The 27385-nt window shown below is 35.4% G+C and overlaps 2 protein-coding genes across 3 annotated transcripts in view; both read left to right on the forward strand.

Annotated features, from left to right (window-relative positions):
* The window catches only part of LOC129790048 (solute carrier family 35 member B1 homolog), a 766332-nt gene that overhangs the window by 216399 nt on the left and 522548 nt on the right, over positions 1–27385 (forward strand). The window lies entirely within an intron of this gene.
* On the forward strand, positions 1561–15336 carry LOC129790098 (muscle segmentation homeobox). The gene is made up of 2 exons (XM_055827332.1): positions 1561–2994; positions 13199–15336. Exons 1-2 carry the CDS (start codon positions 2409–2411, stop codon positions 13543–13545), a joined length of 933 nt encoding a protein of 310 aa, XP_055683307.1. The 5' UTR covers positions 1561–2408; the 3' UTR covers positions 13546–15336.

A 27385-nucleotide genomic window follows, 5' to 3' on the forward strand; every position in this document is an offset into this window, starting at 1 on the left:
TCGTGGCATACCAAGTATTGTAATCATCGGAAAAACCGCCCACCTCAGATCGGGTTCAAGCTTAGTATAAGCACGTTTTAGATATCCCACATTACGAAAATGGTGGTGGAAAATTTTTGATCCGGCCGGCCTGCCGGCCGGCCTTCCGGCCGGCCGGCCTTCCGTTGGTCCAAACTTTGCCTTATAATTCGAGAACGGTAACAGATAGAGACTTCGGGTTTGAAGTTTTCTATAGAAATGTGGGTGTAAAATTTCATTTTTTCGCATTTTCAAAATCCTAGATGGCCGCCGTCCGCCATTTTGAAATACCGTCAACCACTTCCCTTATAGCTAGAAGTCTGAAATTTTAGTATGATGTAGAGCTCAGTAAGACATTTTCATCAACAAATCATACTTGAAAATCGGTCAAGCGGTTTAGCAAATATGGCGGCCTAAAGCAAAAAGTGTTTTTTCGATATAACTCAAGAACGGCTTGACCGATTTTGACCATCTTGGTATCAAATGAAAGGTTTCAAGAAGCCCTACAACTGTCTAGAACATTTCAAGTTCCAAAAACATCCGCAAGAGGCGCTAAAATCAAAAACAAAAATTGCCTAACTTTAAGGGGCAATATCTCCGAATCCCCATTAGGCAAATCTTTTAAATTTTGATATGTTGTAGCAGGACTAATAATCTTGCACCAGTCCGAAAATGAAGAAAATCTATGTCGCCGTTTAGAAGATATGGCCATTTGAAAAATTCTTGAATTTGAAAAGTTCTAATAGCCATATCTCTTAAACGGCTTGTCCTATTTGGCTCAACTTGGTATCAAATTAAAGGTTTTGCAAATCTCTACAACTTTCTAGAACATCAGAAACCTGTAGAACCATTCCATGAGGACATAAAGTGCAAAAAAATGTTTTGGTCAAACAAATATCCGCCATTTTTGTTCTAGATGTGACCTTGAAAATTACTGATATATATGTCAACTTATAGCTTGTTTCAAGACCTTTCCAAAACTAGTCAAGAAATTTCTGTAAGTCTTATAGAACTTCAGATATGAGCATTTTTATCTTTCATATTGATGAATATCATAAAAAAATCAACTTTGCCTACTAATTCTGCTCACAAATTAAATTACAACGCATAAACTGACCCATCCGCGTTGTGGTATACCAACTCTAATAACTGGACGCGTTATGATTGACTTTTAATTTCATTCAGCTGAAAATGAGATTAAATTGCTCGCGATAGACATCTCATCAGTACATTTTGGTTTATTTATTGCGGGGTCTCGGTCATTAGTACGAGTTGGTAAGAAAAAAAAATTCTCCATGCTTAATTGCTTGGTGGCCAATCGCGCAAAGTGTGAGTGCGACATCTTATAAAGTGAGCTAATAAGAGACGATGCAGAAAGACCCCTCACAGGAGTGCACCCAGAGGAGTCTGTGAGTGTCTTGGCAACAAGGAGCACACTCGAGGCACACATAAGCACTGCTCTGAAATATTGCTTAGCAGACAGGACGTCCCCAAGTTATTGGCAATTACACATCCTCTAAATCTGAATGCAGCAAATGCCGTAGTTGTGGGATCGGAGGGTGAGTCGTGCAAGGGTGCCATGGGGTGAGTGTAGGTGGTGTACGCGAGAGACATCGGCAACAGCCGCTGCTTATGCTAGGAACATTGTGAGGGAGAATCCGGAGGAGAAGGCTTCGACGCAGATTGGTGGCAGTCCAATTGGAAGGCGGTGCTGACTTTCAACAGTCACCGCCTCATGTCGAAAGTATCCCCAGGCAACAGTCGCGCGACGAACGAGAAGTACGAAACTGAAGCTCACAACCCGGCAACGGCTAACACAACTCTGTCTCTCCACTTTAGTTCGCTGAAAGTCGTGAAGCTGGTTGGACGCAACGCGATTAGTGGTCGTGTATCATCAGCATTTGGATCTTTTAATGCAATTTGTGAGAATTTCCGTTTGCTCTCGGTTTCGCAATACCAGGAACTCTATTAATAGATTCGACTTTCGCGGTTGAGTTTCTGAAAAGGGCTGTGTTTTCAGTTTTTCCCAAAACGCCTCAAGATCACGGACAAGGACTAAATGTGATTAAATAAAATTACTACTGATCCCTTCGAATAGTTAATCGATATTTTTGTGTGTGACTAAATCATATAAATGCAAGATAGTGCATTTGCGCAAGTTTTATGCTCAATTTAATCTGGGAAGCACAAAATGCGAGAACATTTGTGATTTGTATTCCCTTATGTGCTTGTACTGTTCAGCAAGAAAAATTACAAAAAAAAAACTCTCAATGGGCTAATGTGTACACGAGTTCCATGTTGAAATCTTAAAGGATTCAGACATTTTGTACTTTAAATGTGTCATTAGTAAAGCAGAAAAACATTTTAATTAAGAGATTCCGACGAAATTCATGATAAAATCATCAGGAATGACAGTAACTCCGCTACGCACGGCTATGACAAGCCCGACGGTTCCTCCGCAGCAGAAATCCAGTTCACGTGTCAGTAACTTCAGTGTGGCATCCCTTTTGGCGGACACAAGGCCCAAAAGTCCTTCTGACGTGGAGGTTGTATCCGCCACGAATTTAAGTAGTCGACCACCCGCCTCACCGCGCGATACCCAATCCCAGGAGACGAGTACGGTGGATGAGCGCCTGGCTAAGAATGAACGAATTTACTCCCCCGCACACAGTTCGGCTGCTGACTCAGATGTTGAGTATGACTCCAATCAGGAAGATTCAATTGTCGATATTGAAGATGTGAACAACGAGACCAGTTCAACACCCGGTCTCGAGAAGTCCCAATCACTGCTTCCGTCACCCACACTCACCGGACATGTTCCCATTAGGCCAACACCGTTCAGTGCATTAGCGGCGGCTGCGGCCGCATGGGGCGGCATGGGGGGAGCAGTGCCTTGGCCATCGGCCAGACAAATACCACCATTTGGGCCACCGGGTATGTTTCCCGGGCAGGCTTTTGCAACAGGACCCGTCTCTGGTGAGTACCTCCGCCATTTTTTCAAACTTCTGTACCGCTGTTGTTGTTGTTGCTACACTCTCCCACCCACTTCCCCTAAATTGTTGGGCATCAATCGAATATATACGCACTTCCTGCCATCACCCATAGCGTCCCTAACTGCTGTGTCGCACTTAAACAAACATTTTCCTATTAAGTCAAATTAAATTAAATGATTGTCAATTATAGTCTCATGAACAACAAACCACGGTACTTCACTACGGGCTATATGTGTGTCCGATGAAAAGGTCCCAAGCCACTTCCCAGCGGGGGCACATTCACATACATGGCTCTTCCATAAATCTGGCTCTTTACCATTTTTTTTGTCGCTCGTGCGGCCACTATAGCCGAAAACAGTGGAGATAGCAACACAATCTCATATGCTATATACATACATATACAAAAAATTATGTATAATGAACTCTTTGGATCTCTCAATATTATGATTTCTCTTGAGTTTTGCCCAAAAGAAAATCATCCTTTGTACAAAAATATGTATGTATATAGTTGGCTACATATAATGCTTCTTGGGGCTGTATTCCATGCAAATTTTCCTCGGCAATAGCAAAGAGATACCACGGAGGAGACCCAATGATGGTGTGCTGTTGCTGCAATTTTATTGCACTGCCGACGAAGAATTATAACTTGACGGTGGTGGTTTCATGTGGTGTGCGAAAGCCTTTATGGCTTCATTTGCGTAAAGTTTTTTAGCGTGATTTCACATTGATATTTATTGGCGTAAATTCTCTGTTAAATTGTATGTTTGTAGTACAAATTCAATGCAATGGCGGCACATCTATTGGTATCTCATTTGTTACGATGAGCTCACTTTGTACCCTCCTCTCCCCTCCTGCTGATTCTCTGTGTGAGGAGGATTCCATTTCGATCAACAATTTCCATACATTATTTGGTCTAATACATATTTTCCAAGGAAAAAACCTCTGCAACAAGATAATTCCGCAGACACGAATAGCATTTAGTGTGCAAAGATTTGAGAATATTGTTGTGATTGTTGTATATGTATTTATGTTTTGTGAAGATGGTGTGTTTTTCTTCTTACACACAATTTGAGGCACTTTCCCTTCGATGTTCATTTGCGGTGGGATTGCGTGTTTGGATGATGTTTTGGTGGAATTCCCAAGCATTTCCTCATGACAAATCTGCCCTTCCTGCAAATGCCACTGTGAAGATTACCAAAAATTTAAATAAAAGCCCCTAATGGGGGGATGGTGGCGGCAAATGGTTGAGACAAGATAGAGACAATGGTGAATATCTTTGATCGGATTTGTATACAAAAGTCCCTTATGCAAAAGTCTTCTCGCCCCTACTCCACCATAGCGTAGCACAGCACATTTCATTCCCACTGTGAGTCCCCATATTGAATAGAATTTTGGAATTCTCGCACTTCACCCGCTGCTGGAGTGAATCTCTTCGTGTCTCTCCTCATACCTAGGTATGCCAATGTTGAACAATCATAGATTGGGTGCTACAGGGGTGTGAGGAAGGGTACACAACAATAGGTTATCTCAAACCACCTCAGCGTCCCGGAGCAACCATATAACTCTTTAAATCAATATAGAAACAAACACAGATGTTATTTGTTTTGCGCCCGCGTTTTGTGGATTTCAGGAATTTCAGATTCGTGTTGTTTTCTAGAATTTTTATTGTCCTCCCTTGTGGCATGATATTGAATTTTTCCACAGTCGAATATATTCTAGGAATTTATAATTAGCTTTGTGACAAATGGGTGTCTGGCTCGTTGAGATTGTCTGGGCCAACAATCAGACTGTTTCATCGATTTGGATATTTTAGCCACCTATATAGCACAACCCCAAAAAAGCAATTTTGTAGGTAGCATGCGGTATTTTCGTGTCTTCTATGATTGGCTGAAAAGACAACAAAAAAAAGTTTCTTTGAAGGAGTCTTCGTGCAAGGATGATTTTTTGCGTAAAAAGGGAAAAGTCACGACGCGTGCACAAATGTCGGATTTAATTGTAATGAGATTTGTGCGAGCGGTTGATGAATATTTTGTGCAAATAAGATTTTAATTCAGATGGATGTATTTTTAAATGTATGTGGCAGCATCTTTGAGGGTCTTTCCCCACAGTGGCTCCTGATGGCGTGGATCGCGGCTGGGATCTCGTGGTTCTAAGTTATGCATTTCTAAGAGTCTCATTACACGGTGGCTGCCGTTTCATTTTGATGCCTGTGGACCAAGAGAACATGTGTGAACAATTAAAAGTCAAAATACCGTGTCACTTTCAACCGTCAACTGTTTTGTTGTTGATCGTATAATTGGATAACTGAGTGTCTCTCCAACTTGATGACAGACACTGATCCAGGGCGCAGTGGCCGAGAGTTTGGACGCGAAGAAAAAATCCTTTTTTTTTCTTCCACCACGCATTCCCATCCAAATGTTTACTCAATATTTTCGGGGCACTATTTGTTAGTCTTCTTTATTGCCACCGAACCCGGGTGCGGAGAGAATGATCTTTAAAAGATCTCCCGACGAAGGTTGGTGGGCAGTTGAGACTACAATCACGCTCTCTTCCACCAATTCATTGGGACCTCATAAAATGGGTCCCTCTTCCTGTGGTGCGCCATCTAATGATCACGAAAGCGAGATCACTCGTTAAATGGCTCTATTAACTTATAAGTTCCATCAAAAATTTTTCTGTTCATCAACAATTCCTAATATAATATTAACATAAACAGCAAATTAAAATGCCAAACTTGTCGTTCGACATCATTTGAATTTTATTGCTTAATCTTAATCTTTTATTCTTCTGCAATGATACAAGTTTCATATCGATTAGATTATAAATACTATCACACACCACTATGTGGTCAATATCATAAACAGATGAACATATTTTTTTTCTCCTAATTGATGGTACACATTTTGTGGGTATTTTGAGGTATTTTAAAAGGTGTATATTTTGCATAATGTGGAGATACAAACTAGAAGAGAAATTTTGTGAATTTTCGACCTAAATTGTTATATTAATTTTTCTCCTAATTAATCGCACCCAGGGGAGAAGCTGTAATTGAGAATGCCATTCGCGCTGAGATTTATCACTAATGAGTCACATACATAATAAAATTTAATGGTTACATTTGTCCACTTGGGTACTCGACTATTATTCAATCATCTCATTTTATGTGCGTGAGGGGGTCATTGGGCATGATTTGCTCTCGCGAGTATAGTCCATAGAAGTGCGGTGTAATTGGAAGTGACTGATATGTACTCACGCAATTATAATTAAAGAAAAAAGAGAGCATTCCACCAGCAATTAGCACATACCGAATTCGGCGAATTCAAGTTTGCCACCAGCAGTGGCGAAGCCCACATCTCGACCGAGGCGAGCAATGTATAGGCTTGACTGGGTTGCTTATGTTTAAACATAGGTGCAGAAAGTAAATCATGGTGTAATTGACAAAAATGGGCCTATCCTCCCCTTGTGACTCACGTACGGGAACTTCCTCGCTCCTGCGTATACACATTATATATTGAATGAAATCCCACGGGGGAAATGATGGTTGTACGAGTCTCTTAGGTACCACTCTTCGGCCCATAACAACAACGTGCCATTTGCAGCGAATCACGAATGCGGTGGCTTCCATAGTCAACGCCATGATCATCGTTATACCATCCGCAAGAAGTTATAAGCTGGGGAGAACAAGTGGTAAAAAATTGCATGCAATATGTTTGAGTGAGTCTGTTGTGTTGCCTGTGTCTGCAATACGAACGATCTGAATTAATTTATCTCGCAGAACATTAATTAGCAACCGTAATTGGTCGTGGCGAATATTTGTGTTTCGTATATAAATTTACCGTCTAGTTTCACATTAATAATAAAGCTTCTGTCCTCACTGAAAGGATCCCAAGTATTCTTCAAAAATTTTCTCTCTTCAAACCCCCTCAAATTCAATTAGTGATGAGTAAAATTTTTAAATTTCCACGATTACCGTGCAACGTGTGAGAGTATAAGCTAACCGTAAGGCAAGGGAAAGAGATTTCTTCAGAGTAGTGTAGGCAGTGTTGAATTAGTTCAAAATAGCGGTTGTGATCGTACTTGATAACTTGAGATAGTTTTGTTTTTTTTTTTTAATTAGGAACTTTAAATTGGAAGAAAATAATAGAATATTAATTGAAGAAAAAAAAAGAAGAAATTAAATTACATGCTACCCTCGTAAAACACCCTATATGGTAACCAACCGTCGGCTTGACTGTTGTTGTAATAAGAAATAAAGTAATGATTAAAAATAAGATTCTAAAAATATAACGAATGAAAAGAAGACAAAAACATAATTTTATGATTTTCTATTAATTTGGCGTTATATTGTTTTCGCCGTTTACACGGATATTTACCACCAATTACGTCATTGAACTAAAATTATTAATTTAGTTCTTAAGATAAAGATCTTGCGACAACAATTTCTTTTTTAAAACCGTAGAACAATCCTTGATTAAATCTTAATTCCTAAAATTGTTATTTATCATTTTTTTAAGTGCACGTGGTGTACAGTCCCTAGACCACATAGAGCATCCCTTGCAGTGGTAAAACCTTGTCTGATTTTAATGCAGTTGAGGAAGAAAAAAAGAGAAAGAAATCTCAAATGTGTCCTTAACACAGTTGACAGTAAAACAAATAAACAGCAGCAATATCCATTATGTGGTTTTACGATGCCACATTTATTGAGGTGAAACGCACACCAATTAACATTTCCACCAATTAACGATATAAAAGAAGAGTCAAATGAAACATTTATGTATCAATTAACCATCGATTGCACCTGTAGGTCACAATAAATGATATTCATTGAGAGACTGTGGCACCAAAACGGAAAAAGGAGCGCGGCACTCGGGTTTCAGGTATAAAACCTATACACTGTACAAAACGAAGGTGCGTTTAAGAACTCCATTTGAGCCTTCTCCTTTGATAAGATAACCACACGAGCCTCGTAAATACTGATCACAAGATGTTCCTTCTGTGTTGAAGTACCAGAGAGCTTCTTGTCTTATATGATTCCCTTGGTTCGCCATGCGAGTGAATCACCCACCAGAAGAAGTGGAAAATCGGTACTAATTAATTGGAAGCGTAAATGAATAAATTAAGTGCGTGTTCTGTATATGCAATCGACGCGAGATCCGCGAAAGCTGTTACAAAAATGATGCAGTTTGCACTCGTTTTTTTCCCCGCACATCACTATCACATGTTTTCTCTTCTTACCGTCTTTTCCGTCTCTTTTCATCTTTTCACCTCACTCGTATATAGCTTTTGTCTGGCGCGGAGGAACTTAGAAATCACTACCAGAAATCTTGTGCCGGAGTTATTTTATATATATGTGTGTACGTTGCAAATACAAGAAACATAAATAATACGATGAATAAAAACGTCCGCCAGGAGTAACAGTTTAAACGACACTAATTGGAATATAATTTTTTTCAACAAGCATAATTTGTGCGATTATGTCGTGTAGAGATAGTTTTACTTAGCACATTTAAAGTAATTCCATGTTTGGATTGATAAAAAGCATCCATTTTATTTTTTTTTTAATTTTTTATATACAATCAATTCATTATTTGCACAAGTATCAACGTAGGTAATTATTGTGAATAAAAATTTTAATTGCTTCTCATTTGTGGGGATACTTATGTAAGAAAACCAGATTTTCCAAATGGAATTAAATTGCAAAGTTTACCCATAAGAGAGTGACTTTACATAAGAAGAATATAATGATTTAATTAGAGATGAAAATATATATTTTTAAATTGATTTTTAACATTTTCTTTTAAGGTCAAGGCAAGGGTTGGAACATTATGCAAAGCATTGTAGGTGAATGAAATAAATATTATTTATGTACACATATTAGTTTCATTGACATTTAAATAATAACGTGGCGTCAAAAACTCTTCATTCTTGCGGCAGTTTTTTTACCTCAGAGTTCCTTCTTCCTTTACAAATTGTTATTTCTTAATTCTATTCATTCAATTACCTTATGTGAGTAGATGTTGTATGAAATTACAGGACAATGCTTACAACTTTATGAAGTTTTTCCGACAAAATAAACATTCCCCAATTGTTTTTGTTATTCTTGGTTGGCTCGTTTCAATATAAGCTCGCTTATTACGGACCAGAAAAAAAATAAACACAATGAGTTTCCTTACAAATTCATCCACATGAGAGTTCATGTTATGAAATAACATTGATCTCGCTGAAACACTCATAACATGGCCGCTTTTTTTACGTGGGGAGAAAGAGCAATTCAATGGGTGGTTGAGAATATGCCATTTGTCGGTTTCAATTTGATTTATTTAATTGGCAATTTAGTCCCATTTGCGGGAATGGCTGATAGTTTTGTGTCAAAATGAAACATATCATATTTTCTAGTCATGTGGGGTATATAGAAAATGTTTTGTGCGAATATGAGAAGTTTATTCTTTGGGGCGAAATTTTTTTTCTTGATCCACTTTAATTAGTTGCATTTCAGTGAATAGTTTTTGTTGTTGTTGTTGTTGTGCAGCCAAAGAAATGATTTGAAACTCTCTCCTTGTTTTTATTTTCGGTTAAATGAAGCGATTAGGAAAAAAATGTGTATGTGTGTCTCTAAAGCTGATGTGCCAGGAAGTTGTATTCATAAAATATACCTCATGATTGTATAATTAAATAGACCATTTGACTTTGCTTAATTTAAGAGAGGGAAGACAATGAATTTAAAGGAAATTTGCGCAGTTTCACAAATTAGTTTTTACCTCGTAAGTTTTTTTTTTATCAGCACAATTTGTAGCAAAAAAGAAACATTAGGTGTTAATGGTGGCTTAGCGCTATTTATGCCAATGAAAAATATAATAAAAACTGAATAAAAATTCAGAAAGATTGGTATTTGATATAAAAATTAAATTGTTTAACATAGAAATTTAAGTAATTTTGCAGCATATTTTCATGGCGTAAATGATGTCCACTGTATTTTCTCACATTGATGCAATCACAAATTAATTTACGCCTTGATATTGCAGTGTGATTTTGAAAGGCAACACATCACTTCGGCGAGCTTCTTACACAAATGCTATTCATTTGCTGCATTTTACACTCAAGTGTAATTGGTTGATGTTCTCTACCCGATACCCACATTCTCAACAATGAGGATTGGAATTTCAATAAATTCTTCGGGCACATTTAACATATATTGAGACATAAGCGGTAACAAAGTGTTGGAAATTTATGTGCAGATTGCTATATTCATGCTCAAGTTGAATTGCATCGTGCTTCCAAGTACTTTACCGCGATTAAGCCAAATTTGTAATGGATTGTGTTTGGTTGGGAGCATTGTGACGGGGACGTGTGTCTTACCGTGAGAAGTATTTTATTAATTGAAATAAGGTCTTTCTCTCTCTTCTTGGTAAATTGACATTGAGTGGTTGAGCTTCCCAAGGATCTGCTGAGGTAACAAATCAATCATTCTTCATAAATTCGCGATTGAAATTTTATACTCTGCGGGAAGGATGGCATGTATTAGCGGTGGAGAGAAGATGCGATGCCTTATTAATTCACTCATCATTTGTGCTTATGGCCCATTTATCATTTTGCTGTGAAAGGTGTCTTGTTACCCAAACAGCAGACCGCACATAATGCGATGTACATATATGTACAATTTAACATGTGGCAATTTAATCGGTCACATCAATATACATAGCAAAGAAGCAGGAAAATTAAATCATTAACACTGCTCCACCAATCACATTGCAATAAGGCCTCGCTACCGTCTTCACAAACATGCTCATTTGGACGCATTTTATATAAATTTCCAAGAAGGCAAGGGACATTTTTTGTAGGTACTGCATCATGCTTGAAGTATACGGGAAAATACAGAAAAACAAATGATCCTCTTTGATTTTCATGTAAAGAAGGCAGCTAATACTTGTGGTGTGTCGCAGTGGAGATGTATAAAAATTGTCACTCTAACTGAACACATGTACGTAAAGGAGAACATTTTTGAGAAGATGGAAAGACTTAATAAATTTCTGACGCCCCACGAGAGATTTATCGTCGTTTTTGAGTTTCCCCCGAGGAATGCATCAGTGAAAAACATTATCTCGTTAGTTAAAATTAAGTGAGAAAGTGGTCACATGCTACACTTTATTTATGGAAATTTCAACTTGATGCCTCTGTAATGTTCTAAAAGAGAGACTCCCGAGAGCGTTTAAATGCTAATAGTCGATTAGTACATGAAGATCTTTTTCTCTACTCTATTACGCACGACAAGGCCGCTCTAAGGCGGAGCAAGAAGGCTTTTGTAGAGTTCTTTGAGAAACATTTTTTACTGCCTCCCAATTTACTTGAGTCAACTGACGTTGTTCCGACTTTAATTGCTTCGGTATTCCCGGTATTCTAAATACCAGAGAAATGTTATTTAATTTTATAGAGGGTTATTTAAATAATATGTATGAATATTTTAATTTTTTGCTTTCATCTCAACGCACCCGCTATGTCTCCCACACATCCCTTTTCTTTTTTTTTTAATTCGTGATTTATTTTCTAAACTTTTGAATATTAAAATGTTTTTAAAAAATAAATATTTCATTACTTTTTCTTAAGCAAAATTAGGAGATCCTTAATTTTTTTGGATTTCAAGATTGATTTAACATGAATTTGACCATTGTACTATACACACTTTGAAAATTTTCTTTGTTTATTTTGAGTGCATAAAAATAGCAGAAAAGTTTTATTTTTATAAAAATCGAATGAATCCGGTTTAAGGAAGACTTTAGTCCTTTTTAGACGTATTTTTTTTAAAGAATTTTCATAAGAAAATATCTTTTAAATTTCAAAAATTTCCTGGGCATATCTGGGTTAAAATACAGACTAATGATTGGTCAAATATTAAGAAAATTATTAATCACAATGTCGGAAAATTATTCTATTACAAATTTTATAAATTTTACTAATTAACCGCTATTGCCGCTAATCGACGTATCAAAAACTATAAGAGAAAATAGAGTAATTATGTACATATTATGTACATACATACATATGTTTAAGGAAAATTTTCTTCAAAAATTCACATGTGTGCGTGTGTGTAAGAAGTGCGTGAGAAAATTAAGTGTTTGTGCCACCCTTTTGGTATGAATGTGTGAAGATTAAATGGATGGGCGAGGCGTAAATTTATCTTCCGGCGGAATTCAATAAAATTACTTCTGTCTCAGCTGACAAGTACGTCTCACAAGAAAGGAAGACTCCCGAGCTATGCATTTCTCCGCAAGGGGCAGACATGTGGGTTAAGTGAGTCAAAATTAATTCGAATGGAATGGGTGTCTTTAATGTGTCCTCTAAGAGGATTGTCACCAATTGTAACCGCCACATTTTTCCCTCTCTTTTACCACTTGCAAGAATTTTAATTACCAAGTGGACTCTGTTTCTATTTATATTGATTCTTCTTTCTCAAATATTTTGTCATAGTGGATATTGAAAGTCAATCGATGCCTAATCGTTTCTTTCAATGTGTGCTCTGTGTGTATATGCTCAAGAGAGAGCTACTCAAAAGTCGGCAGCACAGCATATATATAGAGGGAATCGATGATGCCAAACAATTTAGAACTGAGAAGATAATCTATAATAGTGCTATTCTTCGGGAATGTAAACTGAACGAGGTAACAGATGGGGGAAAAATCACTTTTTTTTAGAGAGAAAAAGGCGAGAAGTCCGACAGCACATTATGGATAGTGTTATCAGAAATTGAATTCAGAAACGTGACATTAAAATCACATAATTGAAATAACTCTTTGGTCCAGTTATTGGGAGCTCTTGACGGTGTGGAATTCGAAATCATATTGAATGTATAAATACGAAATCGAGTTTGAAATTTAAAATTTTGCCGGTAAGATCAATCACTGGTAGTTTATTCCCAATTAATTGCTTCGGTGCTACCTAACAACACTTTAGCCACTTTGTCGTTGGAAATGTTGTGGTGTAATTTGAATAAAAATTCCGAGGAAGCTCTTTATAGATTCTCCCATTTCTTAGTCTCACCCGAAGTGGGAGATAGTGTGGAACAATTAAGTATCCCCAACCTATTAGGAAAATGTATATATTAGAATCAATTACTATGGAGGTTGCTAGATAGCTTGGAATCTTACTTGAATTTGTCATGTTAATGTTCTTCTCTTTTTCTCTGTCTTTTGCAGATAACCAAGAACCGCCGCGTATAAAGTGCAACCTTCGGAAGCATAAACCCAATAGGAAACCTCGGACGCCCTTCACCACCCAGCAACTTCTCTCGCTGGAAAAGAAATTTAGGGAGAAGCAGTACTTGAGTATCGCAGAGCGAGCTGAATTCTCATCATCCCTCCGACTGACAGAAACCCAGGTTAAGATTTGGTTTCAAAATCGACGCGCCAAGGCGAAAAGACTCCAAGAGGCTGAACTTGAGAAGATCAAAATGGCAGCACTGGGGCGAGGGGCTCCCGGAGCTCAGCTGTACATGGGCTACTTCCATCCGAGTCTCATGGGCGGCGCGATGCATCTAGGGTAATTGCGGTTGAAGAGACATCCGAACATTGGACCTCATGTCTCGTTTATTTGACAGAAATTATATATTATATATTGCACTCTCTATGAGGGGGAAAATAGGGAAAACAAACTCGACGTGTGTGAATTAGAGGAACCAAACTAATTAAAAGGGCGTAAAATTGATTCAGGGTTCAGCAAACATTTTTTAAATGATTTGTTTTATTGAAAAGTTTTATTGAATCCCCAGAATAAATGTTAAAATGACTCAAACCTCGTTAACATTTAATACGATAAAATTGTTAGAACTGACCTTAGAAAATGACTGAAAACAACGTAAATCCCATAACTAATGACTTTATTTAGGATTTTATTTCAATACAAAAACAAAACTAATAAACTGACTAAAGAAACGACTTTAGTTACAGAGACATTAAACCGAAACATACTTAGAACCGTCATCTGGCCTCTATCGAAGCATAACGGAAAGCTCGCGAGAAAATAATAAAATACAAACTAATTTATTTTATTCATTCAAAAACAATCTGGTAGCCAAGTACCTACATAATATATTACAATGTTCCATAATTAATTGTGATTTAATTTATTTTTCACAATTGTTGCAATGTTCATAATAAATTTATGAAAATCATGTTTCCGCCATCATCAGCATAATTGTATTGAAGTATTATGTGAGAAAAAAAAATAAGAAGATTGTCTGGGAGTATGGGGGACAGAGACGGGGAATATGGAGAAGTAAATTGTGAAAAATTAAAGAATTTCTGCACAATGTTTAAAATGAAATAATGTGGAATCACGCTACTACAAAACGGTTAGCCTCCATGCATTATGCACGTCCAGTTTGTTTACCACATTTCACAGAAAGAACCTTATCAGTGACATAAATTGCAGTGGAAAAGGAGAAGAAAAAAAAAGAAGTAATTATGTATTTATAAATGAATTACATATAGTGAAAAATTATTTAAATGATCACTGTATTATAAAACACAATTGATGTAATTTGTAAATAGCGTTTAGCTTTTGTATAACAACAATTAATTGTAGTGATGAATTGATGAGAGAAATATTTATAAGACGAAGGTTAATTCTTTTCTTTTTGCATATTTCCATTTGACGTGAATAAAAAAAATGATCTATATTTTGAATTCCATTAACTTTTAGATGAGAAGAATTTTTTTTTTGAAAGACTCTGTAAATAGGAATTTGAATGAATTATAGTTATGTAGAACTTGAACAAAGATGTAAATATAGTGAGGAATATGTATTTGATAGGATATAAATTACCCTACAAATGCAATGATTTACTATGAATGACACATAAAATTATGTGACAGGAGTAATGAGTTTTAGAGGTTACACTTTAAGATGGAACAATATACATAAATGTGTAATAATTAGAAAATATTCTGTGTTGTTGAGAATAAAAAGGGAAAAAACAGATTCTATCATCCAGTATGTTGTAAGACTATATATTTAAAAAAGAAAAGAAGAAGACAAAAAGAAGCAAATTGAGTACACACATCAGAAGAAAAACCCATACCTATTGCAATAGAGCGAAGATGGTCATAATTTAAAAATTCATTTGCAACACATGCTGAATTCTTCATGTACACACAGCTCAATAAAATATGCAAGAGAATGTACATTGGTGACGTAAAAAAGGGGGCAAAAGTAAACTTTCTGAATTGTATAGGTTGAAAAAATGCAAATATCGAAATGTAATATGCGAAAGGAAAACAGATGATTGAAAGACATTAGATAAAAGTCATACAATAAAATTCAATGATCGAATTAAGCTTAAAGGTTTTTTTTCTTCTTATTTCATTCTTTTTGCCCGTTCTCCCCTCGATACTGCATTATGTGCATCGCAGTGAAAACATGGTTAGTACACTCAGAAAAATTATTCTTCCAAAATTGGTTGAAAGAAATAATTTTTATTCTTAATACGGTTGTTACTTTTCTTACTCAAGAATTTTTCTTAAAGATTCTCAATATTTTACTTCTTTCTTACAAAAAGTGCGTGAAGTTTGGTCATGGTTGTTTTGTCCGGATATTAAACGCAAAATGGAATTTTTCTTTATCATAAATTTGATTTTATTTTCTAAAGAAAATTTTCAAATATAGAACTTGTATGATTTAAAATTATTATTCCAAAGTAGAACGCTCTAAAGACATATCCGGTATCATATTGTATATTTACTTTAATTCTTTATAAGGGGATTAATGAAATCATAGAGTTATAGAATAAAATACAACAATATTCTCATATTTATTCTAAATGCGCCAACAGTCGCGGTCGTCCTCCTTAGCAATCGATCGCACCGCGGGATGCCACAGCGGGTGTCTGAGTCAGAGCATTTGTGGGACCCACCCGCCGATTCTCGTATAGTGAAGCCCCAGCGGATCGTTGAAGTGTTATAACACGTAATTATTTGATTATTATTTATTTCTGTATAAATATGTATTAAAACATTATAAAGTGGACAAATGGCAAATGAGCGTGTGATGACATCTCTCACGAGAGTGGGAATTTATTTAGACGACCATTACTGTATTAATCGGATGGCTGATTGTGATCATTTGGAGAATGATGAAGCGACCGTGATTAGAGACCACAGACGACAAATGAGGCTCCATAGAGATGAGCCGAAATAGTCGTGCGGCTATTTTTGGGGGGCCACCACCGAAGGAGTTGCCAGCAGAGGACAACAATGAATTACAATAAAAACACAATTACTACTTAATTAAAATAAACGAGTGGAGGATAGATCTTGCCCGTGGATCCACCTCTTTTTATTAATTCCCATTTGAAATGTAATTTTTTTTCTCGTCATCTACCCTGCCAGTCTTTAAGGAGGTAATAAATGGAAATCGAGTGGTAAACTTCCCGAATAATTTTATTGGATTTCTCGAGGTATTTTTCCAAAAGGCAACATTTACACTTGGGTTGATTTTATTCAGAAAAATTGACGTTTAATTGCGATGGTTACAAAAAAAAGAGAAGATTAATTAACAACCGACTGATCCTCATTCACGGTGCAAGAGATGTTCATGAATGAAGAAGACAATGCGGTACAATTTTATTGTCTAATTATTTCTTCAAAGGGAACACAATTCCGACCTAATTATCCCATTGTATTATTCATTCTTGTACCATGTTATGCACACACATCAGCCAATAAAAACAGAGGTGATAAAAAAGAGGCAGGAATTTTTATGAGATATATGCAAATTCTCTGCGTAAGAAACTTTATGATTAGTTGAAAATTTTTCAAGCTTTGATCTCTGGAAGATTGTCAGCGTCAAAGATGAATATAATGCACATATATGCGTATTTATGTGCGGACATTGGTGTGTGAGAACCATACCTTTTTATAGCGCAGCAATCATGTCTCTATTTCATTAACCTCCCTGGCCAAGGTATACAATGGCAATTAAAATTTGTCTCGACATCCGTTTTATATATAATATAATTAAATAAAAACAAATTGTGAATGACGCTGTCGCTATACATGGGCCCCTTTGGTGGAATGACGGTTGAAAAAACGCGCAAGATAATTTGCTACTGTTTCAACAGTGTTTAAGCTGCGTTTTATGATTCACCTTAAAGTGAGCCGATTAAATCAAATTAATTAATTTTATTTAAATTTTATCATCCAATTAATTCGACTTTGATGACTTATTTCATTGCATTCACAAATAAAAATCTCGCACTCCACCAAAAGCAAATTACTCAACGACTTCCGTTCCATGTCTTTTAAAGTCTCAAGAAAAGTGTCTCTTTTTTATACGTTTTCTCTTCTCCGAATCCATCGAGATTAACATGGCTAGTATATACTATGAGGCGAGTCATTTAAGAAGAAATGATCAATCGAGAAATTTTTATTCGTTTTTTGCATTGAGATATTTGATTAAATTATACAACTCAAATGAAGCAAAAATTTCAATAAAAAAATTAAAATCCTTTAAGGAATTTAAGGATCATGTAAGCAGAAAGATGGAATTAATAACGATTCATCTCAATTTTCAAAATTAATTTTATTTGATTTTCTAGGGAATATTTGATGTTCTAATGAAGCTTTCTCACCAGCATATGATCCAAAAAAAAATTCTCCAAAACTGTCTCATTTCTTCTCATACGACCTCATTACGTATTTCGCTGGAAAATGTGAGAAAATATCTACAGTATACAATATAATGAAATGCGATAGATGGTGAAAATGGCAATTTCAAGTGCATGTTAGATAGCATTTTGCAATAGGAAATAATTGAGCGTAATACAGAGTGCGGAATGGAGTCTAATTATCGAAATACTCTTGCGAATTTCAGCACTTAGAGATGCCTGGTGAGTGATATGACATGCTATTTATGGTCGACTTCGGTGGTGGATGTTTTATCCACAAAAGTTCACTGTTTCTTCTTGTTCAATCGAATCGGACCAGCCAACACTTCAATTACTCATGAGGCTGCCTCCCCGAGAGATTAGAAGGCTCCTATATGCATTTTGCTCTCATGCCTCGACCTCTGCTTTTCGATTCCACCATTCTGATAAATTAGCGAGGCGAAATAACGCGGAACACGAAATAATTACTAATGTTAATTTATAATTGGAACAATCTGCTAAAGTGTATCTTTTCTCCCTTTTGCCAATTGATACTCTTTCTCTCATGAGGGACTTTTCACGACCACGCATGAGCAGCAAGTGAGTATTTGCATAATTGCAATTTGTGTTAAAGTTCGGCAATCAAAAGGCGATGAGATGAGAGCGAGAAAAAGGGGAGGAATGATCACATTCTTGAGAAAAACACTGAAACCGCTACACTTGAAATCCAATGAAATTAATTAAATAGTCAGGTAGGTACATATATTATAGGTATAGATTTTTAAAGAAATCCCTGTGCCAAATGACATGCGGAAATGATCTGAAATCCATTTATTTCTCTTACTGAGAGTTTTTGTGAAGTTGAAAGTGATCGTGACGGTGTTACGATCAATTGATTCACTTGATGAACAATTTATTCCAATTCAAATTGAATTATATTTCAAAATATCTCAAAAAATAGTCAATTTCCTTGAATAACGTTTGTGAGGTAAGTATGTAGTTAAAAAAATTAATTGGTTATTAAGAAAAAGATCATTATAAAAAGAAAAAAGGCGAATTAATTAAAGATAAATTAAAATATTTAATTTCTCATTAAAATAAACTTTTTCCTTACTTAAGCTTAATTTTATGTTTAGGAAAAAGAAACGAACAAAGGTTCATCGTAAATATAAGTAAATTGTTCTCAAGACATTTGTAGTCACCTGAAATTGTCAGAGTAATTCAGATTCTTTGAACCTTTGAAAATCTTTTCAAACCTGAGAATAGGGGCAATGAAATGTGCGAGATTTTGTGCAGAATCAATTATAAATGGAGCTTTTGTTGAAATTATGCACCAATTGTTAAATGATTAACTTCACATGGGACTTGAATGGCAAAATAATGGATGGGAATTGACTTTTCTCACTACATTACCAGAGATTATGACAAGGGTCTAACAGAGATTTTTTGGCAGATTAATTTTCCAGGTAAGTTTGCCCCGGTGAGGCTTTTCGTGTGGTAAGCCATTGATCTTGTAGTCAATAATGAGGTAATCGGATAAGGCAAATAAAAGACAAATTTACTGAAAATGGTCTCTTCTCAAATTTTTGAAGGTACTGAAGATGGTTAGAAGCATGCCAAACAATAAACTGACATGGATACGGCAGATCTTCATCGGATTTTCATTTTTCGCCCAATAGGCAAAAAAAGTCATCACCGAAAAGACGAGGGTGGGCCTTTCATGTGACAAACATTGACATGTGTCAGGAGAATAATTGCAAGAATATGATGTATACACGATGTTGAAGACACGAAAATAGCAAAAAGGTGAATACTTTTTGAATGAGGAAGAAGAAAAAGTCAAGAAGAGCATCTGACTGTTTTGTATCTCCTTGAAGTGTCGCATCACATTCAGCTGTGTACACCAAGGTAAGAAATCAATTAAAATCTTTTTTGGTTTTTTTTCTCTTTAAAATAATTTCTTTATTTCCAAGAAGTAAATTGCGGTTAATTAATTTCGCAAGTGCTATTTATGTTTTTGACAGAACAATTAAAGTTTATTAACGTTTTTATTATAAATTAATATAATTATTTTATACAATTAGATTAGAGCTATAATAAACTAAATGGCATTCTTGTTTTATATCATTGGGATATAAGAAAAATTAGAAAATTTAAAGTTAAAACCGTTTAATATTAACCTAAGTCCGTTTGTAGTCTCAAGAGGTTTAAATTACGATTATGCTTTTTCTTTAGAATTTAAGGATCAAATGACGAATTAAAATATCTCTTGAAGTCCATAAAGTAGATTTATAATTTTACAATTAGGTCAGTCGATTTTCCGATTTTAGAATAATATTTGGGATATCAGTTTTGGTTAACATCTGTAGGTAAATGTTATCGATTGATGGAAATCTATTAAGAAAGCTAGATGCAGCCAAGGAGTCAAATGATTTTCTTTTTGAGTAAAATTACAGAAGCAATTATTGAAAGCTCCTTCTGGAACTTTAATTGATTTTCCTCCATTTCTCCTTTTACTATTTCCTCCCAACTAATTTGGGCATCTGTGTTGGTCTGTCTCAATGCATTTGTCGTACCTCACTTTGTACATAGCGATGGGGCACGATTTTATATACATAAATATCTTGTTCAACTTATTTACCCAACACCAATGCATGTTGGTCGAGGGAAAGCTTCGATGCGCTTGTGCTCGATCACGGTGAGCGCCAATAGAAGGAGTCCACCATATTCCCCTCACGATGCGGTTCATAAATATTGATTTTCATCCCTTCCTTTCTCTGATTCGTTGCGGACTTCCTCGCTCCAGGACAATTTGGCAATGGAGTAAAATATCCGGGGAAATAAAAGGGAGATACGAAATCGTTCTTCTGTCTGACAGCAATTTTCCTTCTTCTAATTAATTGACTTGAAAAGCTTACACCTAACACAAAAGAAACTTTAACAAAAAAAAAAGAATCACCAAGACACAATGAAATTAATTTCTTTTGGTTTTTACTTAATTTCTTTTCCACCAAGAAATTGCAATCTTTTGGCTTTCCACGAATTTTATGCTGAATTGAATGACAATTTTCCGAATTTTTGCTCTAAATCTGTTAATTAGTATTAAAAGAAAAAAGAAGGAAATTCAAAAGAAGAATTTTATCGCGGATCATGGTTACAATAAAAAAACGAATGAAATTTAAAGAGTCCAAAATCGATTTTATCGGTCGTTGTGTCACCCCGACGAGATTTCCATTTTTATCGTTTGTTCATTATAAAAGAACAAAAAATAAAAGACGAATCTCAACACAAGGCGAACACTTTATTTATCTGCTTCATTTTCAATCTTTGTTTCACCTCATGATTTCTCTCCTGTTAATGTTGGGGTACCTACATCATTCTATTATACATATATAGGTAGGTATTCTGGTAGACGTACATATATAGCAGGTTTATATCTCCATCCTAATTTGCATTAATACCTCTTATTTTCTAGTTCCAACACAATTAACTTGTTTGAATTAAATAGTCATATTATTTAAATTTTTCTCCTTGTGTTCTGTTAAAACTACAGTATTAGTGCCACTTCTTTTTGAATGTTTTAATCATTTGACGTGCTCTCTTCATTCCAACTCTCGAAACAACACCCATTCATTAAAATTTTAGTGGTGACTACTGGAGATGACCAAAAAGTGTTTCCGGATTTTTTCAACCACCACACATTTACTCCAGACAAGTTTAATGTTGGTAGTGGATGCATTGGGTGTAGCAATAAGTTGTCTAACTTTTGAACATAGATATACAATATAGCGCACCAAAATTGATATATTCAATCTAAAATTGATAAAATTTTGTAATTTTTTGTGCAAATCTAAAGGAAAAATCTTTAAAAATTAAATATGATTTAATTATTATTTTTTTGTAAAATTTTTCTGAAGAATGTTTTTGCAAGGAAAACGTCGATTTTGTCCTTCTGAAAATCTTTAGAATTTCTACATTCATTCTTAAGAAAATAATTTTATTTTTCGATTTTGAGATAAGTTTTTCAACTTGGTTAGAAAGCATGAAAACTTATTGCCACACCCAATAGTTGAAGTCATATCTCGGTGGAGAAGAAGAGGAAAAAATATATAATTTGTTGGTTACGATTTGTACAAAAAGATGTTTCACTGGGAAGAACGTAAAGTCTTGTTGGGTGTTTTTTTGCTCGATTGCTGATGCTTCTGTTTTGACTCCACTTAATTGGGAACCAATTTTAGTTTTTTTTTTGTTTCAAACTGGAAATGTAAATAATTAGAGAATTAATTAAGACATTGTCCTCCAACAAGAACAAAACAATAAATTATTATTCAGCACATTTTATTGGCACCACTTGGCAATTCTTTAATTAATTAACTTGAGCATACTTTGGAGGGGGTTGTATTTGATGGGAAATAAAATTAAATTTGTATTTTCTCCTTTGAAAAAGTTTTGAATGTGTTTACACTTTGGGTTGTGTTTTTTTAGGCCCTTTGTGAAGGAGCTAATTTAGAAATATATTCCTCGTTTAAGTAGTGGGATAACAATTGCTGGGATTGTACTTGAATTTATATGCGTGATGGCACTAGTAAAAATTCAATTAAATCACTATTTACCCATCTTTAGGCCGTGGTTAAATGGTGGGACTTTTTTATATTCACCCTCAACTGGAGGGTGTTCGTTCAGCAAGGGGGTGATTTTCTGTTTAGAGGGTAAGTAAGCAGAAAATCCAATATTGACAGACGATTTATTTGGCAAACAAACAGCAATCATTTAATTCCAATGTTAAAAATCGGATTAAACGTATTGCCACTGTTGACTTTCTCATGAAATTCAATGCCGGAGGACAATTGTATAGGCCTATGAGAGGGATGATTTGGTTTGGCTAGTGCTTTTTAATGGTTTTCATGTGGATTGAGGGTGGTGAAAAAAAACTCATGTGAGAACGGCAAACAATGGAGGGTTCAAATTTTATATGAATGTGATTCCTGGAGTTGTGGTTGTGATAGCATGGCATCAAATTTAAATTGATCAGCCAATTATATTGAAAATTTTTAATCCAAAACCAGACATATGTCTACAGCGAAGATAAACCAACCCCTAAATTTAAAATTTTGAATTGTTTAAAGTAATTTATTTATTCACAAAATATAATCATAGTACATGCTTTTAAATGAATAGATACCTCTAGGATAATAAAGGGACTATCTAACGTAATTTCCTCTTGGTGATGCTGAGGATATTCCTAGAAAATATAGGTATTGAGGGATTTTCAGCATCTTCACTTGCTTTCTCCGCCGCATATACCTGTAACGATGGAGCGCGAGTGGAAATTCATCGAAATTAGATGTGAATGAGGGCAATAAAAAATTATTCCACCCCTGCTTATGGCACAGTGGGGTGCTCATCATGGCCTGCCTTATCTTGGCGCCTCGGTTTTCCACCCCAAAAATAGGCGCACGCGCCACTGGGCAATATCGCACCCACACACAAGCAACCCCGCGAGCACCCTCACTTTCGCCACAGTTGGCGGTGGCAAAATGGAGCATAATTGACTGTGCATAGATACCAGGGCGCCCCTCTTCCGCACATTCACCCTCTAGCGGCACATCCACACCATCACAGACAATCCCTCTTGAGGGGAGACTTGCTCAACGTTTCTCTCTCGCTTTCAAATGATGCAATAACAATGGACCCCAATTTTCTCTGGAGTTTGCACAAACGGCGACAATCCCTTAATCTGAAATATCAAATATCCGGCCTATTTCGCAGCAATATCGCATGCCTCGAGATTCCACCCAACCCCGCCTCCCATGTAAGCATCTCATGGCATTGCAAGGGGGACGCCTTCGGTTTGCCTTTTATATGCGGTGCGCCCTATTATGCTTCTATTATTGCTCTACTCATCGTCTCTTCAGCACCAGCAATAGAATTATTATTTTCTCTCTAACGATACCTACCTATCTATTATTTTTTTGATTTACAAAATAAGGAGGGTTGCTTATCAAAGAGTTTCAAGGAATACATATTTTTCTATTTTTCTCAATTTTTTATTGTTACATACTTGAATGTATATATTAAGGACATGTAGGTATTTGATTTATTAATTAAATTATTTTAATTGAAAAAATCATAAATTTCATAGAGTTAATTTAATGGTTTGCATATCATATTTCTCATGCAAGAGTGTCTGCTATTGGATTATTTGTGGCATATTTTCCAAGTCATGGGAAATTGAGGGTGGTGGTGGGAGGAAGAGGATTGTAACATGTAATTCAAAGTGACTTTGACGCGAGGGGTGGCTTCAATGGGTTAATTTAAAGTACAGGAAATAAGCTGTGAGTGTGTTCAATTTACAAACAACGTCGCTCGTCTCTTGTTCCTGCAGAGGAAGACACTGCACGAGAGGGTGGCAATGGTGGTTAGTTAGAAATTTGTAGAGATATTACACACAATAGTTTCTCTCAATTGAATGCTGTATTCAACATAAAGTATCTCTCGTGTTATTGACACAGATTCATTAGCATGTTGTTTTGATTTATGGAAATTACGGAAATTTCATACGCCGCACCAAATAAACGTGTTAAATTAAATGTAATTCTGTTAATGTTATTAAATGTGCGAGGTATGGGGTGTATGCTATATACTACAACACCCCCTAAAACCATAGAAGAAGGCGACAGCATTTACTCGGCGAGATTCTAATGTTGCCATTAAGTTAGGTGTTAATTGAGCTATTATCAGACAATCGCCCCCTTTTAATTGTTAATTGTTTGCTCTATTTTACTGTGCAGCGGGTATTTCCCATAAAATTGCCACCCCATTGCCCTTTTTATTCGCCCCAAACTGAGGTAAATTACCAGCGGGGGTTGTTTTAATTTAGCAAACCTTAATTGCTGCGATATTTTCCCATCTCACCCAACTGGGTCCAATTTCTCCTCACTCGAGAATGATAAAATTCACCCAGGATGGTCCAAAAATTCATTTCCCTCTCTAATTGTACAATCTCCAACAGACGAGGAGAAGAAAAGGAAGATTTCCGCCATGGAAGCTGTTTGAAAGCTTTATGTATGTATATTTCTACCCTATCTATGAAAGCATTATTATCGTTTCTCCTCTTTTTTCATAAATTAGTATATCTTGGATGTGATTTTTCTCGCGGAAAACACAGCCGGAAGACATTAAGATAAGTTTAACCCTCATGTATATAAATAAAATGGTTTGTAAGTAAGTATAATTCTAAATGATATTTCTACGGATTACTGAGCAGACTAATTTGCTTTTTCTTGTATGCATGCACTAACATGGATTATTTTTTTTTATTTTTTAAGTTTAATTAATTTCAATTCGTGTTTTATTTGTATTTGTTTCTCTAACTTTATTTATTAAAATATTAGATAAATAAATTTTAACAGAATCCTAGAAAATCTGTAAATCCTTAACTCATTTACATGGATAATTAATTATTTAAATTAAATAAAATCCTTTTAAAAATGAACACGTCGTTATCTTATCCTTATTTCAAAATTCATAACAAATTTTCTAATAAACAATTTTCCTAATTTGCATTAATATTCATTCATAAACTAATAAAAAACATAACAGGAAATTTTAATTTCTATGCAAATTTTTGAACTATGAATAAATCAATGCGTCCGACCGCTGAGTATTAACTTTTTCAATATGTTCACATGGTAAGATGAGGATTTTATGATAATTCAACTGTTAATATAAAAGAGGGAGGAAATTGCGTATTATTACTGGGGGTAGGATGCTACTAAATGAAATTCTAATTAATCATTTTGACTTGTATTGATACATTGAAAAGGTCCAGAGTCACTGTGAAGGATATAAAATTTCCACATAAATTCACTCTTGAAAAGTCTATGATTTTAGATGGTAGCATACACTCTGAATGATATAGAAAAAGTGCTTCGTGTGAAAATGTATTTGTATGAAATATGAATATAATAGTCCCACAGCAATGTCGCTCCTTTTATTTCCTCCATGTGGTAAAGACTATGTACAAAATATGTAGTGGAAGAGTATATTGTAGGGGAGAAAATAGAAGGGTATTTTTGGTGATGGTTTAACACATTTAGCGGCATGAAATACGACCCGACCTAATAGTTAGGAAAACTGAAGCTAATCGAGCGAATAAGAGATTTCTCACCAGGGTCGTATTCGTCGTTTATCTTAATATATAAAGCTGAAAAGTTTGTTTGTGGCACATGAACTCCTCCGAAACCGCTGGGCCGATCTTAATGAAATTTGGTATGGTGGTAGAGAGGGTCAATACGAGTTGCAAGCGCTATATGGGATTCCGCCCCAACCCCCCTTTATAGCGCCCCCACAGAAAAACTTATTTTTTCCCATTTTCTACCTGCTGAAGGGTCAGATAACGGGATTTTTTTCATTTTAAAATTTTTTCAGGGTACCCTATTATTCATCCCCCCTATTAATATACGCCCCTCTTTTATAGTTTAAAATGGAGTTTGCTTACACGTGATTGGGGGCTCGGGTTGACTATTCTCTTATAAAAAGTTCCCTAATTTTCTCGGAGGCAGCATGTAGTCTGATTTAGTTTTCTTAGATGAGAAAAAGTGTTCCTGTTTATGTTTATGTTGGTATAATCATTTGAAAAAGTTTAAGAAAAAATATCTAATTTGGCCCTGTGTCCTCAAAGGGCCCAAAGTCAAAAACCGTTTGACGAGTTAATCTGCTCACCCTGTGATTACTATATAGGGGTGAAATAATATAATAAAATACATATAATATTTATCTGTTATTAATGCGTTTTTACCCCCTACGACATGATTGACTATATACGATAGGGTAGTTGAGTATATTTGTATGCTTTCAGCATTGTTAAGTGAAACGATTAAATGATTTTCCCTCACACAGCCCATAATTGTCTTATGGGAAACATTCTTTCCTCTATATTTTTCATAGAAATCTCGATGTGAGTCCTTTATGTACACGCTGAGGGATAATATCCGAAATCTTGGATATTCAATGTAATGCGCCTCTTAGTATAGAAAAATCACTGTGTACACAGAATGCATTCTGCAGCAAGTTTACTTATCACGTCGTTATTAATCGGGGCACGGGTGTATGGATGAATAAGACACGTGAATCACACGTGCTTTGGCCATCATTCATATTAATACGTCATACAGCATATATGCTATGTTCTGTTAGTCTCAGAAACAGGGAGATTAGTTTTTTTCTTGATTAATTTAATAATTTTAAAAATTACTATGCAAACAACATAAAAAATTTTATTAGAAAAAGAATTTCTTGCGATGGATTCAGTTTTATAAAACTGACTTTTTTTCTATCAAATTTTCCTCAAAATACGAAGCATATGCTAGAAGATGAGTAGTGTAGGTCATTTTGTGATTTATAGAAGCATTTTTTGATGTCATAAAAATTTTGGGCATAGACATGTCCCTCTTTTGATGGTAGGGACCACACTTTACATGTACTGTGCATAAAGGAAATTTTATTAGAAATTGATTTTCCATAGTTATGGTATAGCAGTGACTGTAAATTTTGTCCCTAAGAAAAATATGTGTTTTTTTTTCTTCATTTTATGTACCAGCATGAAAAAAATGATCCAATCCTTTTCAGGAGAATGATTTCATTTCATATCTTAGAAATGGTTCTACGACAATAAAAGCGTCTCTGAGGATATTCTCTATATGCAATTTCAAAATTATTATGTATATCTTTTCAACAGAAG

The sequence above is a fragment of the Lutzomyia longipalpis genome, chromosome 1 (genome assembly GCF_024334085.1).
Source record: "Lutzomyia longipalpis isolate SR_M1_2022 chromosome 1, ASM2433408v1".
Taxonomy (NCBI): Eukaryota; Metazoa; Arthropoda; class Insecta; order Diptera; family Psychodidae; genus Lutzomyia; species Lutzomyia longipalpis.

What these genes read in the sequence shown, in the direction of transcription:
- LOC129790098 (XM_055827332.1), top strand. Translation starts at nt 2,409, where the DNA reads ATGATAAAATCATCAGGAATGACAGTAACTCCGCTACGCACGGCTATG. An exon ending in TGCAACAGGACCCGTCTCTG is followed by an intron (nt 2,995 to 13,198) that starts GTGAGTACCTCC and finishes TGTCTTTTGCAG; the next exon opens with ATAACCAAGAACCGCCGCGT.